Below are 20,000 nucleotides of genomic sequence, written 5' to 3'. Positions count from 1 at the left end.
TCCTTTCTTTCTCTTTCTTTCTTCCCGCCTTTCTAGTGAGTACTAATTTTCTCACCTTAAATGTGTGTATTTTTTTTCCTTTCCTTTCCTTTTCCTTTCTTTGTCTCTTTCAGGGCGACAGGAACTGCAGGTCATCTTATCTTTAATTCACCATACGCTTTTTTTTTTTTTTTCTTTCGTCCTCTTTTCAATTCCTAGTTTCACATTCTGTCGTCGTCTCATCTGTACCATTTCCCCCAACACCGCTTTTTTCGCTGCTTTTGTACTTTTTTTTTTATTTTTCGTATGTGTAGGGATGCCTCAAGTACCTGTTTTTATTTATTTTTCTGTTGCTCTGCGCTATATTTACTGTCGACTTTGTAATATTCTGCCAATCATCCTTTTTTTCTGTCTTATGAAGCAACTTTTTTTTCCTTTTCTTTTTTTCCAGTTCCGCCAGTTTTCTTCCCTTGACCTTCCTTCGTTTTCTTCCTACAAATACAAAGAATTAACTAATATTTTTTTCTTTCTTTGTCTTTCTCTTTGTTATTTATACATTCTCCTCTCTTTCCCTTATTCCCTGCCCTTACACTTTAAATAAGCATGAAGTTTCTATCTTTATATTATTTTTATCACATGTTTGCTGTTGTTGTCATTTGTATATACTTCCAGTTTTTCTTGTGCAGGTATGTAGTCTTTTTTTCTTTTTATTAGCGTTCTTGATTTGTTTTGTTTTTTGTTTTTTTGTATAGTCACGTTTTTTTTTTTTTTTCATTGCTTTCTACTCATTCACTCTTTCAGTACTCGCAATTTTGTGCTCCTCTCTTCTATTCTTTCGTCCTTCCTCTCATATCCTAATCTATTCGTCCTATTCCTTGCCTTTCTTAACTCTACATTGCCTCTAAACTCGTGTCTTTCACTTCTTCCCTTACTGATTCCTTCCCTTTCCTTTCTTAATCCTAATATATTTCATTCTATCTCAGCACTTCTCTCTTTCCCTCCATTCACTTATTCTTCCCTTCCTTAGCCCTGTCCTACTTGTTCGTCTTCCTTTGAGCGATAGGTAGAAGCATTGTATTATTGCCGTTTCAAATATTCACTCATATTTTTTCGTCTTCCCCTTTCTTCCTCTTCAATGTTGATGTTAAGTGAATGTAGATGTTGGATTAGTTTGTTTGATACCCATCTTCAACGTCACAAACTCACCATAACTATCCGTTCTTATACTTACCTTCTTTTCTTCTTCCTATCATTCCTATATTCGTCTTTGTTCTTTCCCTTCCTTCTCATTTCTTCTCCTTTTAATTCCTTATTACTCTCATTCCTATCTTTTCTTGTCACCGATCACCTATACTGCCACACCACCTAGCTACCCTATAACATTATCTTCTCTTCTCCCTTACATTCCTTACTCGTCTTGTTCCTTCCCTTTCCTTACTCATTCTGTTGTTCTACCTACCTACCTTTACCTACCTTCCCAGTCCGCTACATGACCGCCACACACACCCCAACCTGTCACCGTCGCTGCAGCCGTCATTACCACCATCATTATCATCATAATCACCAGCATTACAGTCATTATGGTCTGGTATATAATTGGCTTGGCGTTCTTCTCGGAGGGAGGGAGGGAACGAGGGCCGGGGGAGCAGGGATAGAAGAATGGCGTATGGAAGAAAGCAAGCAATGGTACTGAGGGAGGAGAATGTTAAGGTGCACTTGAGGTGAGAGTATGATGGCCAGGTGAAGATAAATGGGTAGAGATGAGAGAGAGAGAGAGAGAGAGAGAGAGAGAGAGAGAGAGAGAGAGAGAGAGAGAGAGAGAGAGAGAGAGGAGGGGGAGAGGATGAAAGGAGGAGAGGGGCCACGGTGTGAGTCAATAAAGAAGTACTAAGTGAGTGGGATGAAGTGGCTCGGAATGCGGTGCTTGAGGAATTTATTGCCACAAACCAGTTTCACGGCCATTACAACATTACAAGTATTTGCCGTAATGCCTTCGTGTCCCTTGTGTTCGGCCGCCGCGTGCACACATTCTTCCCGCACCTAATGAGTCCCGCCCTTCGGCTGCACTAACCTGCGTTTCTCTCCCCAGCAGGTGGGGTGTCTCCGCCCCCCTCACCCCCGACGGCCATCTCTCCCTCCCCTACCATGGCTCCCGGCCACGGCGCCTCCAGTCCGGGTTCCGGGCTGGCCAGCCTTCACCACGCCATCCACGGTTTGCACAACCTCCACAACCTTCACAACCTGCAGAACTTCCACAACCTTCAGCAGAACCTGCAGACACAGATGGCCGCGCTAGCCGGACTGCAGGGCGGCCTGGGCGTCCCCTCCGTGGGCTCCCTACTGCACCCACACCTGGCACAGCAACACCCAGGTGAGCCTCCGCGCCCGGGTTATCAAACCAAGAATCCGGTGCATAATGAGTTACGAGACAGGTAATCGTAATATCTGTGGTTAATCGATGCAAATTGCGCTTTTATGGTCTTGATTACCTGCTGAGTACACGTAAAATACCTTCCCTGCCAAGACCTGTATATAATCACTATTACTACTTAACATATTATGCAGCGAAGCCACGCTCGTAAACTGCAAGGTAATTAGTTTCCCCCGCACGAGTCATTCTTCTTGGCACGAGCAATAAATTTGTTAAAAGCCTGCTGTTGTCTGACCTCGCGCGGGCCAGCACGTGACCTGACCCTGAGCCTCATGGGCCTCCTCGTGTCACTCACATCTAAACCATTCACTGCCCATCCAGCATTTTCTGATTGATATTAATTGTTTCTGTAAATAAAAAGTTTGAATATTCAGTATTAGTTTCCTGCACTCGGACTGAATTCGTGTTTGAGAGCATTACGAGTGTTATCGGTCTGGCAGTTTTGTGTCTCTCTACCAGGCCAGTGTCGCGGTTTAGGTGTCTCTCTTCATCTCTTATAATAAATGTCCCTTGTCTTTTCTCAGCTGCAGCGGCAGCAGCAGCGGCAGCAACAGCAGCGGCGGCGGCGACAGCGGCCGCAGCTCCCCCTCCCCCCGGTGGCATCAACAACAACGCGGCTGCCAACAACGCCCCCAACGTGCCCCAGATGGTGCTCACCTCCGGACACATGACCCAGGGCGTGCAGGGCGCCCAGCTGCTCGTGCCCACCTCGCAGGGTCAGTGCCACTCCCTTGCTTCCTTTGTGTGTTCCTTGATCCCTTCCCACCTCACCTAACCACCATCGCTTCCTTCTCTTCCCCTCGTCCCGTCCATACAGGATCCCGTCACCCCTCATCGTCCTGCACCCCACTACCCATCACACCATAGGCCACCCTTCTCCCACGTCCCTCAATCCCCTCCCGCCCCGTCCTGGTAATAATTTCCTTGCATTTAACACTACTGTGGTATCCAATGTCATACACATGATTGTAATTCGATGCACGTGATTATAAAAGCAAATTATATGTATTTATAATATTTTTCCCTCACTTTTATCCGGCACAGGCATCGCAGTGCAGCCCATCCTGACCATCCCCCTCGGGCAGGCCGGAGGCGTGGGCGCGGTGGGCGCGGTGGGCGGTGTGGGCGCCTCCTCGCTGGTCAATCCCCTGGTGCCCCTCCACCACCTGCAGCAGCCCGGCCCACACCCGCAGCAGCCAGGTGGGTGCCGCGACTTGCTTTTTGATGGGATATTTGTAATGGCAGCTTTTTTTTTTTTTTTTTTTACCTTTTATTTTATGTGAGTGGGTAGGTAATATAATGCTCTCTCTCTCTCTCTCTCTCTCTCTCTCTCTCTCTCTCTCTCTCTCTCTCTCTCTCTCTCTCTCTCTCTCTCTCTCTCTCTCTCTCTCTCTCTCTCTCTCTCTCTCTCTCTCTCTCTCTCCATCAGGTCTCCCCCGATTTTTTTTTTTTCCACACCATTCACTCGTACATACTAACTATTAATGTTTTACCTATTAATGTTTTATGTTAAATCAGTAAGTTTCCCATTTTTTACCAGTGTTGACAAGCGGTCGGCATGTAAATCTGAAGCCTGCGAGGTGCTATAGTAGCATTAGCATCACAAGTTAGCGTTGGTTGGTGATATAATACGAGTCGGTAGTATTAGTTACATAATCTGGCACGCTAACTTTTTTTTCCTCTTTTTTTTTCCCCTCTCCAGCCGCATAACTATTGTTCATTAATAGTACGCATATATATATAGTATTTAAAAGCTTTCTTCATTATCATTATTGTTGAAAAGTGAAAATCGCGTAATCATATATTTATTCATTATTGCAATTGGTAACTTTTTTGTCTCTTTTTTTTTCACCTCGCATGACTATTGTTCGCTGATCGTATTTAAAGGTTTTCTTCATTACTATTATCATTACAATCGAAAGCAAAACTGTCGCCTGACCGTATATTCAATAATGACTAGCCAGAATGGGAGAGGAAGGAAATCGAGTTGTAAGTGTTGATGGAAAGGAATTAAGGCAAATAGAGAGAGAGATGAAGGAAAGGAAGAAGAAGAAAAGGAATAATAAGAGAGGAATGCGGCTGTCGAGTAGGAATATAAAGAAGAAAAAAAAAAGGAAGAAGAAAAAGGAGATGTGTATCCCTGGAGAAGGAAAAGAAGGAAAAGATAAAGGAGAAAGAAGAACAGGGAAAGCATATGACCATTGAGTAAGGAAGAGTAAATAAGGAAACTAGACCTGAAGTATGAAAAGAGAAAAGAAGAATAAAGGAGAATGAAGAGTAAGAGAAATCTGTAACCATTGAATAACAAGACGAAAGGAAGAAGAAGAATGAGGAGTAAAGAGGAAGATTAACCCTGAAGCTGAAGAAGAGGAAAGGAAAAGGAAAGGGAAAGAGTAGTAGGAGAAGAGCGTGGCACTAGAGGGGTGGCAGGTGATGTAGGAGGCACATGACTGACACTGAGCCAACACGTGGGTCACGATACAGACCTCAGTTGTGGCAAGAAACATTATGTACTTACCTTCCGCCAACCGTGTTTTGTGCCAGCTGGGTTAGAAATGCTCTCTCTCTCTCTCTCTCTCTCTCTCTCTCTCTCTCTCTCTCTCTCTCTCTCTCTCTCTCTCTCTCTCTCTAATCCTTAAAATTATGCGCATATGAGGTAAGCAGTAAGTTGTCTCATTTCTACGACAGCTGCACAAATACACTCATCCATTACCTTCTTAAAGCCTCGCTCCCTGGTACTCGCATTATCATATTCCGGGCCCCGACTCGCGTAATCCCAGAGACAAAGTAAAACAAGAGATAGAACGGAAAAGTCGAGGCTTATCAATACATAATCAGACTTCACTGCGAACTCAACTCCACACACTCTCTCTCTCTCTCTCTCTCTCTCTCTCTCTCTCTCTCTCTCTCTCTCTCTCTCTCTCTCTCTCTCTCTCTCTCTCTCTCTCTCTCTCTCTCGCATTACTGTTTCGTTTTTTTTTTTTTTTTTACCTTCTTTTCTCTCCCGGTACATTCTGCAATAACCAGGTCAAGCCTCTCATCTTTATTTGCCTCATTAAACAGCTTCAGGAGAGCGGGTGTGAGCGGCGCGCGTGTTAAGGGGAAGGTCAGTCAGTAGTGGTGAAGGGGAGTGAGTGAGTGAATGCAAGGGAGCAAGCAAGAGAGAGAGAGAGAGAGAGAGAGGAGGAAGTAATGAGGATGGCTGATCTGTGTTTATTTGCGGTCTACAAAGAAGAGGAAAGGGAGGTGGTCGTGTCATTGAGGGATGTGTTGTTGACTTATCTTTCATATTGTTATTTTATTTTTATTAGAGTATTGTAGCGATTTCTTGTTATTGTTTTCCTTCTTTCGTTTCTTTCAAGTTGTTTGTTATTGTATTATTATTGTAGTTGTCACAGCAGGAACGTGATGAATTCAACGTTGTTGTTTTTTTTTTCTCGTGTTTTGCAGATTGTTGTTGTTTTGTCATATTAGTAATGCAACAGCTCTATTATTTTATGTCTTCCTAGTTTATTGTCATTATTGTGTCTGTTCTAACAGAAATATACATCACAAACTTGATTATGTTCCCTCCCTCATTTGTTTTATTGTTGTCATAATGATGATGTGACGAGGTTCATGGTTTTCTTTTCCCTTTTCAGGTTCCACCAACACCTCTCCGCTACCTACCACCTCTGCTCCCAACTCCTCCTCGTCCTCGTCCTCGTCCTCCACCGGGGCCGCCCCTCACCCCCTCTTGGGTCTCGCAGGCCTTCCGCCCTCCCTGTTCCACGCTCACCAAATCCACAACAACAACAACAACAACAGTAGTAATAATAATAACAACAACAATACTTTGGCCAACGACTCCAAACCCAAGATGCCACTGCCACTTTCTTCGCCCGTCACTGGTGAGTTACTTCTCCTCCTCCTCCTCCTCCTCCTCCTCCTCCTCCTCCTCCTCCTCCTCCTCCTCCTCTTCCTCCTCCTCCTCCTCCTCTTTCTACTCCTCCTACATGGAAACTAATCGAACCCCTTCACCCTCCACCCTACTGCAGTTTAGTTCGTTTTCCCTTCCTCCTTTTCCAGTTAGAGGAATAAACTTCCCTTCATACTCCCCCTCGCCCTTCCCTTCACAGGTGACCGCCCTATCTTCCTCCCCTCCCCATATTGCAAGTTAGTTGGTTCCTCCCCCACTCCCTTCCTTCCTCCTCCCTCTTGCAGGTGAGGTTGTTCCCCCTTCCTCCTCCCCCTCTGAATTATACAAACGAGATGCTTAAATTTTATAATCCAGCTTATTGTTGAGTTACCGCACGCCATTTCCAACGCTACTTTTTTTTTCATATTTTAAGATGTAGGTAGCTAAAGTCCCGCCACACGCCCCATTCTCCTCCACTTCCTCCTCCTTCTCCTTCTCCTTCTACTTGTCGTCGTCGTGTGGTGCTTTTCTTGATGCTCCCTGTTGTTCCGCGCTTCCTGGCGTGTTTTCCTTTCCCGTGGTATCTTAAAATGCCGCCGCTTTAGCTTCATCACATTGTCTTCTTTTGTTGTACCATTTTGACTTCTCGTTTATTCCATTGTTTTGTCGTTTTTCCTCCTGTTCCATCGGCTTCTCCTCTCTCCTTTCATTTCCTTCTATTCCCTCCTGTTTCATCCCCTTCTTCTCTTACCTCTTGTTTCATCTCCTTTTTTTTCTTCTCTCTTATTCCATCGTCTTCTCTTCTCCGCTCCTGTTTCATCGCTTTGTCTCCTCCCGTTCTGTTTCATCACTTTTCTCCTTTCCTTTTCCATCGCCTTCTCTTTCCTCCTGTTTCATCGCATTTTTCTACTCCCCTTCTCTTTCATTCTGTTGTCCTCTCCCCTCCTGTTCCACCACTTTGTCCTCTCCCTTCCATTCCGTCGCGTTGCCCAGAAATCTTCCTTCTGATAAAATAGACTCGAGCAGCAAAGGAAGGAGCACGCGGCAGCCAGGCAGGCAGATGGCGGTGCCCCCGTCGGTGGAAGGCTGACGCTGTGACCCGGAACGCCCGTGGCTTAATCCGCGTAAACAAAACCAATGCAAGGACAGCCCCCAAGGGCAACACATGCAGAGGAAAAATTCAATATTTCATTGAGCGAAGCATTACTGGCAATTAGAAAAGGCTGCGTTCTAACGAGAGGATTCTAGGAAACTCTCTCCGCACACCTCGTTATCAACCCATCTTTAAAATTTATAGACATGAGCTTGAGAAAAGAATACATATTATTGTCTCTTACATTCTGAAAAGGAAATTGGAAGCATTACTGGCAATTAAAAAGATTAAATTTTGATATGAAGGTCTGGGAAATCCCTCACATCTTTTTGGTCTCACCTTACTTAGAATTTGTAGACAATGAGCTCAAAAAGTAATTCATGTTGCATATAATTCCAAATGGAAGTAGAAGAGACATTAGAAATGTAAACCTTTTAGCCTTAACATTTATCTACAGTCGCGCCATCTACTGCAGTTTATCAGTAACGCTCGTAAATTAACAGAACATAAAGGAAGATACAATAAACTAGCAGGTCTGTACGTGAAAAGCCCCATAGAGAAAAAGATAGGTGTGTGTGTGTGTGTGTGTGTGTGTGTGTGTGTGTGTGTGTGTGTGTGTGTGTGTGTGTAATTCTCTTTTTTATTCCATTTCAGCGGATCCTGTTGGAGGTTTGGGCGGCAGATTGGGCGGCCACTACCCAGCCCCGCCCCCGCCGCCCTCCGCCCGTTACTCTCCAGACTTCCTTGATAACCACAGTGAGTAGCGGGCATGTCTTCCTTCCTTCCTTCCTTCCTTCCTTCCTTCTTTCATTTATTTTGTTGCTTCAATTATTCCTTCCTCTCCTCTACTCCACCTCACCCACTATAGTTTGGTAAATGAAGATTATTCACATCTGAGATTATCATTATTTTTATTATTATTATTATTATTATTATTATTATTATTATTATTATTATTATCATTATTATTATTATTATCATTATTATTATTATTATTATCATTATTATTATTGCTGTTATTATTATTATTATTATTATTATTATTATTACTATCATTATTATTATTGTTATTATTATTATTATTACTACTACGATCATCATTTTCATTCGTGTTTCCACGTTGTGCCCCCATCCAGCATATATAATTTTCTCTATAATTTCAGTATTTCCATAAGTTTATCTATATTTTCATTTTATTTACGTTTTCTTTTAAATATATATTTCATGAATACATGTATGTGTGTGTGTGTGTGTGTGTGTGTGTGTGTGTGTGTGTGTGTGTGTGTGTGTGTGTGTGTGTGTGTGTGTGTGTGTGTGTGTGTGTGTGTGTGTGTGTGTGTGTGTGTGTGTGTGTGTGTGTGTGTGTGTGTGTGTGTGTGTCTATGTGTTCGTGTGTGTTCATGTGTGTGTGTGTGTATGTGTGTAAGTGTTTGTGCGTGTGTATCTGTACGTGTTCCGGTGATCTATGTTTCGTTTCTCTCTCCCATTAGTCCTGCTGCCCCACGCTGGCTGTGGCGTTAACAGGCCCCCTCGCTCACCCACAGACCAGCCCACCATCAGTCAGTCGACGGGGAACCTGGTGGATGGTGTCAATCTGGACGAGATCAAGGAGTTCGCCAAGGCCTTCAAGATCCGCAGACTGTCTATGGGCCTGACCCAGACTCAGGTTGGACAGGCTCTGAGCATCACCGAGGGGCCCGCCTACTCCCAGTCCGCCATCTGCAGGTAGGTACCCTCTTTCTCCTTCCCATCCTTTTCTCATTCTCATTCTCTCTCTCTCTCTCTCTCTCTCTCTCTCTCTCTCTCTCTCTCTCTCTCTCTCTCTCTCTCTCTCTCTCTCTCTCTCTCTCTCTCTCTCTCTCTCTCTCTCTCTCTCTCTCTCTCTCTCTCTCTCTCTCTCTCTCTCTCTCTCTCTCTCTAACCCTTCCGCTTGAGTCTCCCTCCCCCTGCTGCGCCTTCCCCCTGGCAGCAGCAGGGCAGGAGGCTCATCTCTGTCCCTGAATGAGACTTCTTCATCTTTCGTGTCGCATGTGATGTTGTAGTGTAAAGATTCAAGTGTATTTTCTTTGTTGTCTTTTTTTTTTCTTTTTTTGCTTTGATATATGTTGATTTTTTGTGTATTTTTTCGTGTCTTTTCATTCATGATATTACTATGTTTTCATTCTTGCATTTTTTTTTAAGATTTATTAATATAACTGTTCACAAGATGGCTCTCCATATCTTGATATTTTATTTAGTGTAGTTGTTATGCTTACTTGTATGCTCCTTTTTTTCCTGTACATATTACCTATGGTAGTTTGTCCCCTCTGAAAAATGAAGTTTTCTTATGCTCCTACAGTAGCCTTTGAACTGTTGAACTGTATTTTTATAAACAACTTCGTTAATGCATGTATTTCGTCCTTTAGGAATCTTTCCTGGGCTCAGATTTTAAATGTCTAACCGAAACACACAAGAAAATGATAATGAGTTTACTGACAGACCGAATAGAATTGTCACGACCCGATAATTGATTCATTCAGCCAAATCTCACTTGCCGTCACCACATTGGGTCACCAATGTTGCTAGTCTGTTCAATTCATTAGGCTGATCGTTGTGATCAAGGATGGTAATCAATTTTTGCATCATGATGCGGACTGTTAAGGTCCCGCCAAGACTCCACTTTTCATGCCAGGTCTTGTTGCATACCAGCCTGTTGTTGTTGAATGTTGCAAGTAGCTGATAATCAAACCATTGTGTGTTTTGGTGCGGAGGGTGCAGCTCTTGCTACCCTAGTCACTGGGACTCCACTAAATTCAATATTTGCTTCTGGTTTGGATTTGAATTTTATATGTTGTTCATGTGTCTCCAATATTAACATGCTAAAACTCATATTACTAACATTACTCTTTCTGATGTCCTGTCTTTCGTTCCTCAACCAAACCGATGGTCGCATGTTCCTCTTCGGTGTTGATGTGCAAGTCATAATGCCCTAATACTGAAGACCTGACCAAAAGATGTTAAACGACACAAAAATCCGGAGAATTCCAAGCTGAGGGAGCTTTGACTAGGGTGGCGAGCTGGGAAGCCTTATACGTCCTCACGTCAACATTGGCAAAGCCTTACATAAGACTTGGGCTACTAATGGGTGGTGGTCTTATTACGCTACCGTGTATGCAAGACCCTTTCACGTGACAATAATGCTTCACCCTCCGTTGCTCATATAGCCCACATGCATAACTGCAACTAACCAAACAAAATTCTTGTAGATTGTGACCAGTAGAGTATGTGGTGCTCTGTCACCAAGCTCTTTTCTAAGTTAGAATAGCAGCAAAAAACAACAAACAAAAAATAAAGATAACGAAGCCATACTAAGCAATTGACGAGCTCTATTTTCTCGTTTTAGGTTTGAAAAACTAGACATCACTCCAAAAAGTGCTCAAAAGATCAAGCCAGTTCTAGAGCGATGGATGCAGGAAGCGGAGGACAGGTAAACCACTCGCCACTCTGGTTACGCTATACGATCCTCAGGGAGGCTTGAGCTGCGCCCAAAGGGGTGCACATGATGCCTGGGGAGGGCAGGGAGGGTGTCACTCTAAGCCCAGCACCGAGGGATCGCGGTCACACACACTGGTCTCATTGACTGTCGGCCTCCCGCACTGAAAAAAAGGACATGCAATTGTTCCTCCACACATGACATGTGTCTCCGGATGCGCGGCTAAGTATTTCTTGATGTATTTGTCCTCAACGTCACAGGTCACGGCAAGACGCGTCGCTGGTTCCTTCGGGTGCGCTCTCTCGCTGCTTCCATCAAGTCCACGCAAACCAATTTTCCAGTTACGTTCTCAATATGGAATGAAAACCAGATCACCATGAACTCATTATATGTCAATTATTTATCACCTCCCCGCGAAGGTATTTAGGACTGCGAGACCTTAGGAGCCTCAGGTAAGCCTCCTGCTCGCCGTCCCCTAGTGTCTCGCGACCATCTGAAACACATGAAATCATTATCTTTCACAGGCAGAAAAATGAGATTTTGCTCTTATATTTGCTCTAGAATCTCACGGAGAACCAGCCCTGGAAGTGGACGTCTCAGCGGGATCCCGGTCTCGCGGTGGAAATCGCGGCGTTGGCCTGGCGGGGCAGGCGGCAGCTGGTCTGGGCCGCGGGAGAAGCGTTGCGAGGTTTAGGAAAGCAGTGAAATTCTCATTTGTTGCACGCTTGGGACTATGTGCATAATTTGTTTGCCATATGAGTTTTTTTTTTCTCTCTCTCAAAATCCGTGTTGTATTTGTATTATTAAAATCTCCATATTTTCAGTGTCTAAGTATATCGAATTAAATTTAAAGATCACGTTATGACATAATAAAAGAATTTTAAAAAATAGAAAAGAAAAGTAAATTTCGGGCTATACATGTCAAATGAGGCAAACACAGTAGACTCTCCGAGCCTACCATATAGAGGCCCGAGCGCCGGTGTGGTGCGAAATCCTTGAGCTGCGAGATACATTGCGAGTTATCTCTGTGCGTAGGTGCGCGTGACTGTGTCAACACAGCGAGGTGTTTTTACTCAGAGCTTTGTATTTTCCTCCACGATATTGTTTTGTTTGCTTCGTTCCCGCACGCTGGGTCTTGCAGAAAAGGCTCGTGAGTGCAGGAAGCTCCCCATAAATAAATTATGGGCTTTACTGAGGCTGAAAATAAAAAATAAAAATAAAAAATAGAAGAAAATTAGATCATCGGATGGAGAACCCGCTGATAATTCTGCAGCTATGGTGAATTACGTGCATCTGGCACTGTACCGGAATGGTGCTCCACACGCGCACCTTTACTCGGGAGTCACGACGCACGACAGTCATCCTTGAAACCTAAAGTTTTGAAACAGTGACGACGGGAAGCACAAGACAGAGCTAAGATCCGGCTGGTCTGGGTGGCTTGCAGACGGGGCAGGGCGGTACGGGTAGGGTGGGAGTGTGGGAATGCTAAGTGCGGAGGCTCGGCTGGTTGCGAAAGGCCTTCACTTGAGAATGAGACCCCACGGTGCTGCTTATGCATAAACACATTCCTTATTGCTGCTTTGTTCTAATGTGTCTCCATATCAACAGCAGTCGTGTCCAAGTGCCGCCGGACGGACGCCAGCCGAGCATCTGATTTATTCTTATTCTTATTTTTTTTTCACATAATTATTTTTCCATTTGTTGTACTGTGTCAGATAGTTTGCAGAGCATGTCAATCTATCAAATTATCTAAATAACATCTAAGTGTCTATAAACATTAAAAAAAAAAAAAAGCATAAGCCCTCCTATGATTTATGAAGGTCATTTATTATTAAACGATCCTATCAGATTCCCTCAAGTTCCAGCGGCTATAATAGAATCACAGAATTGCCTTTTCACCTACATTTTATATTGTGATAATTATTCTCTTTTATTCATCTAAAGGACCTTTAGCAAGTCGTATTAAAATCCCTCACTTCCATGAGTCTCTGCGATTCCCTACATGTTTGAAATCTTCCCGATTTATCTTTACCTGCCTTCCACTAAGCGTAGCCTCCCCCGTTCCCTTATAGGTACAAGAATGGCCAGCACACCTTGACGGAGTTTATGGGGAACGAGCCCACTAAGAAAAGGAAGCGACGCACCAGCTTCACCCCGCAGGCCCTCGAGGTGCTCAACTCCCACTTCGAGAGGAACACGCACCCATCAGGTAATGAGAGAGAGAGAGAGAGAGAGAGAGAGAGAGAGTTTTTATGTCTCACTATTAATATTACTAAGGTATTTTCCATTACACGTGAGCTCATTCACCATAAAGTTATCTTGAAAATGCACTAGACATGAAAAATATCATACATAAACTAGATGCTTTATTTATTGTTCAAAGTTATGTTCTAGAAATAATTTATTGATTTGTTACTTTCCATTTAAGTAATGAGCAAAGTTATTAACTTTGCAGGTGTAGTTAGTTAATATTATGAACTAAAGTATAAAAGTGTATTATGTTGTAATGGATAAGGCTGAAATTCTCTTCTCAACACGTATAAACTCAACCCCTTCCTTCCTCAGGCGCCGAGATCACGGCCTTGGCAGAGCAGCTGGGCTACGAGCGGGAGGTGGTCAGGATCTGGTTCTGCAACAAGCGTCAGGCGCTCAAAAACACCGTCCGCATGATGGCCAAGACCAGCCCCACCGCCCCGCCGCCGCCTCCCCCCACCCATCCGAGCCTCAACCAGAGCCTCAACTAGGCGCCCTTCAATGTTCATCCCCCATTGCCGGCATCTATGAGTGTTGATGCCTTTCCATTGCAATACAAGAGTCAGTAAATCTCCCGCCAAGGTCACCCCCGGCACCACATGAATTACAGGCTGCTCAACACGTTTGGCAACAGTGTGGGAAGCTGTGATAGCCAAGGAGCGCCGGGAAGGTGTCCAGGACTATACTGTATATAGGGAGGAGACAGGTCCGCTCGGCCCGCTGCGGCGAGCGACCCTCCCAGATAATCACAATGAAGGAAAAGGAGATGATTCAGAAACGAGCACTGTAGACTGACCTGAGTCCAGAACTACTCACTTGCCCGCTGATTGAATACTTCACTAACCAACCATTGAAGCTGGTTGATATATTGATGATAAGATTAACAACCTAGAGGACAGAAGAAAGGAAATATATCAGGCCGAAAATGTATGCAGATTGTGTTCTTCTTGGAGATATCATAATCCGTGACATATTTATAATTGGTTAACTGCAAGAATAGAAAAGAATGAAAAATGAAACCCCGAGTTCCTGTGGATAAAACGTCAAGTCTCGCACACTGCGTTGGCGTGCAGAGGTGTGCCTCCTCGCGTGGCCCGGCTCACTCCGCCTCCCGCCACCAACAGCCAATTCTAAGTTCCTGGAAAATAGAATAGATGACCATTCAGTAACTTTATCCATTTACAAATACATATGTAAATAATGCATGTATGTATAATGTATATGTTTGTATACATATATACATATATGAATGCATATATACATGAACAAATGCATATTCTGATAAATACATATGCATCCTTAATGAGGTTCCTGGAAAAGTGCCGAGCAGAGGTGTCAGCTCTGTTCCAGTGTCGCTACACCTCTCCTCCCCGAGGCAGCCACTAGCCAGTGTTCCTATGGAGGCCGAGCAGAGGTGCTTCACCACCGGCAGCACACAGTCTGCGCCTCAGTGGCCCAGTGGTGCAGTGCAACACACACACACACACGCGCCGGTGTGTTGGTGTCGCGTCCAGCGGGTGTAACGAGGGGGTGCTGGCGATCCCCGGCCCATGGTGTGGGCACAGCACCACCGCCGCCCGAGGCACTGCAGCACCCTGTCTCAAGGTGCGATAAACTTAAGGTGAATATAATACAAACTTGGTTATGCTATGAAGCATAACTGATGTAGTGTTGCACCGTTGTGTGTGGAAATATTGACACAATGTGTTACTTGTAAGAAACTTTGTTCGTCTTAAAAAGAATTAATCCTTGTCGTTAATATTCATTAAGCTTTTGAAATACTCGCTGTATCCATGAACTAGTGAACAGCAGCCGTGCGGAGTGAAGGAGTCTGCCCGAGCAGCCCTGCCCAGTCATATCAATATAGTGTTTCTGCCACTCCTGGCTGTCTGTGCTGTTTATTTGTGTGTCATGTACCGTAGAGGGAAGCCAGCCACTGCTCCTGCTTCTGCTGCCCATTGTTGCCAGAAGAGTGTTCAGCCTCTCGTATGCCATCCTAGATCTAGTAGAGAATAGATCTGTCACGCCGGCAGTGGCTAGTGATGCGAGTGCTACGGAACACAGTGGAGCGACGGCCGCGCCAAGGCCCCACAGCAAGGAGCAGCCTGATACGTGTTTTGTGTCTGAAAAAAAAAAAAAAGCACAACGCTGTCCACCAAAGCCGAAAAGCAGTTGCTGGGTGTAAATATGGACAAGGAAACGAGTACAGTAAGGGCCACACAGCCTGCCTAGGCTGGCAAATCCTGCGCCCCACCCCAGTGTCAGACACAGGGCTGTTCTGGAAGATACAAGCTCCCTAGGATTCCATAGTTACCCCAATCCTTCACTTAGCCAGTTGTTACGCGGGGCGAGCAGGAGGACGGACCGGTACACAGTTGTTTGTCACAGTTAACGCATGTTGATATTCGTTACATAAATTTAGACCAAACAAATGTTGAACTTGTCATATAAGTTCTTTCAGCCCGTCTAGTATTTTGCCCATGTGCATTGTAACTTTGATTATAAGTTAACATTATTTTCATCACGGAATTTTATTTACACTAATATTATTTTTTTCTGAAAACAATTTATATTTATTCCATTTACGTTTTTCATATTGTTTAGATATTTATACATTATATAGTTCATTAGACCACAATAATGTATGTACACAAACCCCAACTCCATAAATAATCAACATTGTTTGCTACTTGAGCCTGTAGATAGAATATAATGTACATTGATTTGATTAATCAAGTTAAACATAAGCTAGTCATTATTGTGTTTTTGCTTTTCAAGTTACGTCAATTTGTTGACACTTGTCACACGAAAGGTACCTACAGGAACTGCAGAATATATGCTTTACTAAAGAAATATGCAGCTTTATCCAAGAGCTTTAAGAGCCGATGGAGCTGCTGTAAGTTAAGATGGTTTGCAATCACGAGTCGTAGCATCTGAAGAGAGCTTCAGAATGGTGGTGAGGAACCTTATGTTTACCTGTAAGTTGGTTCACAATCCTCATACAAAACAAGATTATGATTTTGATTTCTTGTCCCTGAGCCGTGAGGTTCAACTATTGCTTTGAACTGCCCCTCGCCCCGCACCCTGTGTCCACCACAAGGAGCTGCCGCCCTAGCGTATAGCCTGACCTGTTCAACAATGCTCACATAGTCCCCAGTATCAGAAATAGGCTTCAGGATACCTATTCAAACTTCGATTTTATGTTTGTATTCTGTGATATTTATTTTGTGCCAATCGTTGAAGTGGTGAGGTGATGTGTGCCGCTTTGGACCGTTTTAACATATTCCAGCCTGGTAGCTGCTTGTGTGTTTACTGTAACTTTAGACAAAGGGAGGTCTTTGTGGTCTCCTTATGCATCTAATACTGTACAGTTGATGTATGTATGTATTTCCTTTAATGTCCAAGACATAAAGCTGCATTTGCTAATCAAAATGAAGCTAGTTTTCCCCTACATATGCTGGCCACCCCGTGTGGCAAGTCAAGTTAAGCCATCAGATTCACCTGGGTCACGATCCCCGGGCAGGCCACTTGTGATGTGAAGTGAAGACTAGCGTTGCGCTGAAAGTAAAATACAGATCATCACATAAGTTACAGACCTACAAGACAGTGCTGGCCGCGCCCTGCCCTGCCCGCCCGCCCGCCCACCTGCCTGCTCATTGCCTGCCGCGTATAGAGTCTGGCCATGTTTACCGGCGGTGGGCCTTAGGCCCCCGCGACCCCGAGGATCGCTGCTGCTGCTGCTGCTGCTCTCAAGGGCAAACTAATATATAGCTCTCCTGAATTCTTCCAAAGATAATGTTCCTAAATAATAGATTTGGAAGGATTTGTTTTAGCAATTTAATGAATTAGCTTGCTAATGTAAGAGTTTAACATGAACCTTCTTTCCTTTTCGACTTAGCAGAAGTGTGCTGTGATTGATGTACATTGCCTTAGAACTTATCCTAATATTTACCACACACCTAGCCGATCCTGCCAACCAACCTATTGATTACTAACTGTAAGACTAAATAATTGCTTCGTTGACCGCAGCACAGCAGCAAAGACCTCGCAGGCCGTGTGGTGTCCCCTGGCCGCAGCCGAACGTTGGATGTGTTCAGAAAGAGTCAAGTATTGGTTAGAAATTACGTGACAAGAAGTACATGAATATAATACACAAAAATGTAATGATTAATGCATTAGCTGTGTGAACACGTGTACATTAAGATTCCAGTACTACCTAATGACGAGACAAACATTTAATTGGTTCATTGGCTCGAGCGTCAAGCGGACGATTGGATCGTTGACAGCGGGCGAGGAGAGGTGGTCGTGCGTGTGCGCGGGCTCAGGCCAGCACCTCGTGGACAATATGATTTCATTTATTTTCATCTTATTGACATAAAGAATCACTGAATTAACCTGTTAAGGAAGAAGTGGCTTCGCTTCATTTATATGGAGGTTGAAAACTTCCACAGATTGTACAAATATTTCTAAGGTTAACAGAATATCTTCACACTCCAGTTCCGCTGAGGTTGCACCAGTGAACTCTGGCCCCTGAGCTAAAACACTTCCTTCTCTGGCATGCCCGAGCCGCGGTGCACGCTAAAGCATCTCCCTGATCGTCGTGCCCGCGTGGCGACCCTCACGCTGAACTGGACCAGAAAAATACTCACGGTTTCCACATCACTGAGACTTGGTTCGTGTTCGTCCTCACCACCTACCTGACTCATCCTCGCTGATGGGGGGGGCGGCCAGGCTCTGCCACCTCTTACTGATGACCTAAGTTTTTCTTTTCTTTTTCTTTCTTTTCATCCATTTATCATCCTCGAATGCTCGCATTTCATTGAAAAGGATTATTTAGGATTTATGTTTGAAGCATTTGCCTGGTCAACTGCCAGCCCTCTCATTCATTCTCTTTAAGACATTATTATTATCATTATTATTATTATTATTTTTATTATTATTATTATTATTATTATTATCATTATCATTATCATTATTATTATTATTATTATTATTATTATTATTATTATTATTATTATTATTATTATTATCCTTATTATTTCGTATCGTGCAACCCGGACAATAACTTTTTATTTTTATTGTCTGTCTGAGTGTTCTATGTAGAGAGAACAGTCGCATCTGTGAGTATATGACCAGTTCCTAACATCACAAAGTTAAGTGCCCATCAGATCTGCTTTGGACATCCCAGAATCTGACCCGGTCGTTCCTTAAACAAGTGTTCTTTTTAAGTCTATGTGGGTGCTTCACCTAACAAATGCAGTGTTGGACAATTATGTTGCTGCGAGTGTGATACGTTCCACAAAGATGTAAAGGATAGCCTATCCGAATAGGATCTCACATGGGCACTATAAAACAACTTCTTATGAAAATGTGTGTCTGTACTCTTCCAGTTTCAGATTTGCGTAATAAAACATCGACTCCTTTCCGTTGTGTTGTTTCAATGAATGTTCACATACGTAACCTGCGACGCTGACGAGAGAGAGAGAGAGAGAGAGAGAGAGGTGGGAGTGTTTGGAAGCCAAGTCCTTCGAAGCTAATAAAAATATAGAGTTCAAACAGAGGATGTTTTAAAAGGATATCGGAATCCGCTCGATCACTCTATACTACATTATGCATGCCCCTTACATCTGATGGGAAAAGGAAACACAAATTTCGCTTAGATATGTTTAATTTTGTACATCTAAGAAAGGCAAAGTATCAAGGGTTTCGACTATAGCTTCGAAGCATACACGCACTCTCTGCCTCCCTCTCACTACCCACTGTAACCCACAGGACAGGCGTCAGTCGGCCAGAGCTGCTGGGAGAGGAAGGTGTACTATTCTACCCGGATTTTCTTAATTCAAGTGTTTCTCAGTGGTGTCTCAATATACTTTATTTTATTCATCCATGTCTGGTATATGGTGGGTCTCCATTGGTATGTAAGTGTGGCATATTCTTTTTCTTTTTCTTTTTAGAGCAACTAAGATAATTGATCAAAGTAAATTACTATGGTGGAATTAGTTTGGTATTTAATATTGCCTGCCATTTTTTCTCCTTTTACAAATGAGTTGTATGGGTCCTATATAACATTTTCTTGTGTTACATAAATGTTGTAATGGTGAGGAATTAATACAGTACAAGGAAGCAAAGAAGAAAGCAGCATAACGGGTCAAGGATATACTACCGTAAGCTACTCTGGTGCTGCGCTCATCTTAGATACGCTAGTGACAAGTTCATAAACTGGCAAATAACAAAAGTTCAGTAAACTTATAGTTTAATACAATATCCTCTATCTCTACCATCATCTCCCCAACCCCTCCAACAAGCTTGGGGACCTTTGGGGAATCGGGGGGTTTTGGGTGGGTGTCGGGGGAGGCATATATGAATGATAAATGTTATTTTGAAAAATCTACGGAAATTTCCCTATATGTGAAGAAATTCTCTAAATCTAGGGGAGTTTCCGTAAATCCAGGGAAATTTTACATACATTACGACTGCGCCGGCCGCTCCCCCCTGCACCCCTCTCGTCTCCCGCTAGGACATTAACTTAACTCTAACATAAACCTAACCTAAAGTATCCTAGACTGGACTACCCCCTCGCCCGCTAGGACACTAACCGAACCCAATTATAAATCTAACCTAACGTATCCTAGCCGGGGGGGGGGGAGCGCTCCCCCGGAACTCCCACGCTAGAACCCGGTTCTCTTATAGTTTCACACAATATGCCCCATCTCTACTCATACCCCTCAAGTACAAATTCATAGCTCACAATACCTTAACGAGAGGATGAAGGTCCTGGCTGTGGGTCATCCTTTACTAGATTGTAGTCGAGTTCATCGTCCTCCACGGGGACAGCAGGAGCAATGATTTCCCAGTAATCAAGTTCGCAACCTTT

The 20,000-nt window shown here is 43.8% G+C and overlaps 1 protein-coding gene across 7 annotated transcripts in view; it reads left to right on the top strand.

Annotated features, from left to right (window-relative positions):
• LOC123518647 (POU domain, class 6, transcription factor 1-like) overlaps nucleotides 1-18,552 on the top strand; it is a 432,516-nt gene extending 413,964 nt beyond the window's left edge. For 4 of the 7 annotated variants that reach the window (XM_045279572.1, XM_045279574.1, XM_045279578.1 and 1 more), the window contains 9 exons: nucleotides 2,069-2,350; nucleotides 2,935-3,126; nucleotides 3,455-3,610; nucleotides 6,052-6,300; nucleotides 8,056-8,157; nucleotides 8,892-9,126; nucleotides 10,784-10,867; nucleotides 12,946-13,082; nucleotides 13,439-18,552. In XM_045279572.1, the coding sequence (XP_045135507.1) occupies nucleotides 2,069-2,350; nucleotides 2,935-3,126; nucleotides 3,455-3,610; nucleotides 6,052-6,300; nucleotides 8,056-8,157; nucleotides 8,892-9,126; nucleotides 10,784-10,867; nucleotides 12,946-13,082; nucleotides 13,439-13,617 (1,616 nt within the window). In that variant the 3' untranslated portion in view covers nucleotides 13,618-18,552. The remainder of the gene's footprint in view (nucleotides 1-2,068; nucleotides 2,351-2,934; nucleotides 3,127-3,454; nucleotides 3,611-6,051; nucleotides 6,301-8,055; nucleotides 8,158-8,891; nucleotides 9,127-10,783; nucleotides 10,868-12,945; nucleotides 13,083-13,438) is intronic. The other 3 variants (XM_045279576.1, XM_045279573.1, XM_045279577.1) reach the window with 3 other exon arrangements.
• Nucleotides 18,553-20,000: the final 1,448 nt, after the last annotated feature.

This window comes from Portunus trituberculatus, chromosome 44 (assembly GCF_017591435.1).
Source record: "Portunus trituberculatus isolate SZX2019 chromosome 44, ASM1759143v1, whole genome shotgun sequence".
NCBI classification, from domain to species: Eukaryota; Metazoa; Arthropoda; class Malacostraca; order Decapoda; family Portunidae; genus Portunus; species Portunus trituberculatus.
The sequence above is the reverse complement of the archived record's forward strand: the minus strand, read 5'-3'. Positions and strand labels throughout refer to the sequence as shown.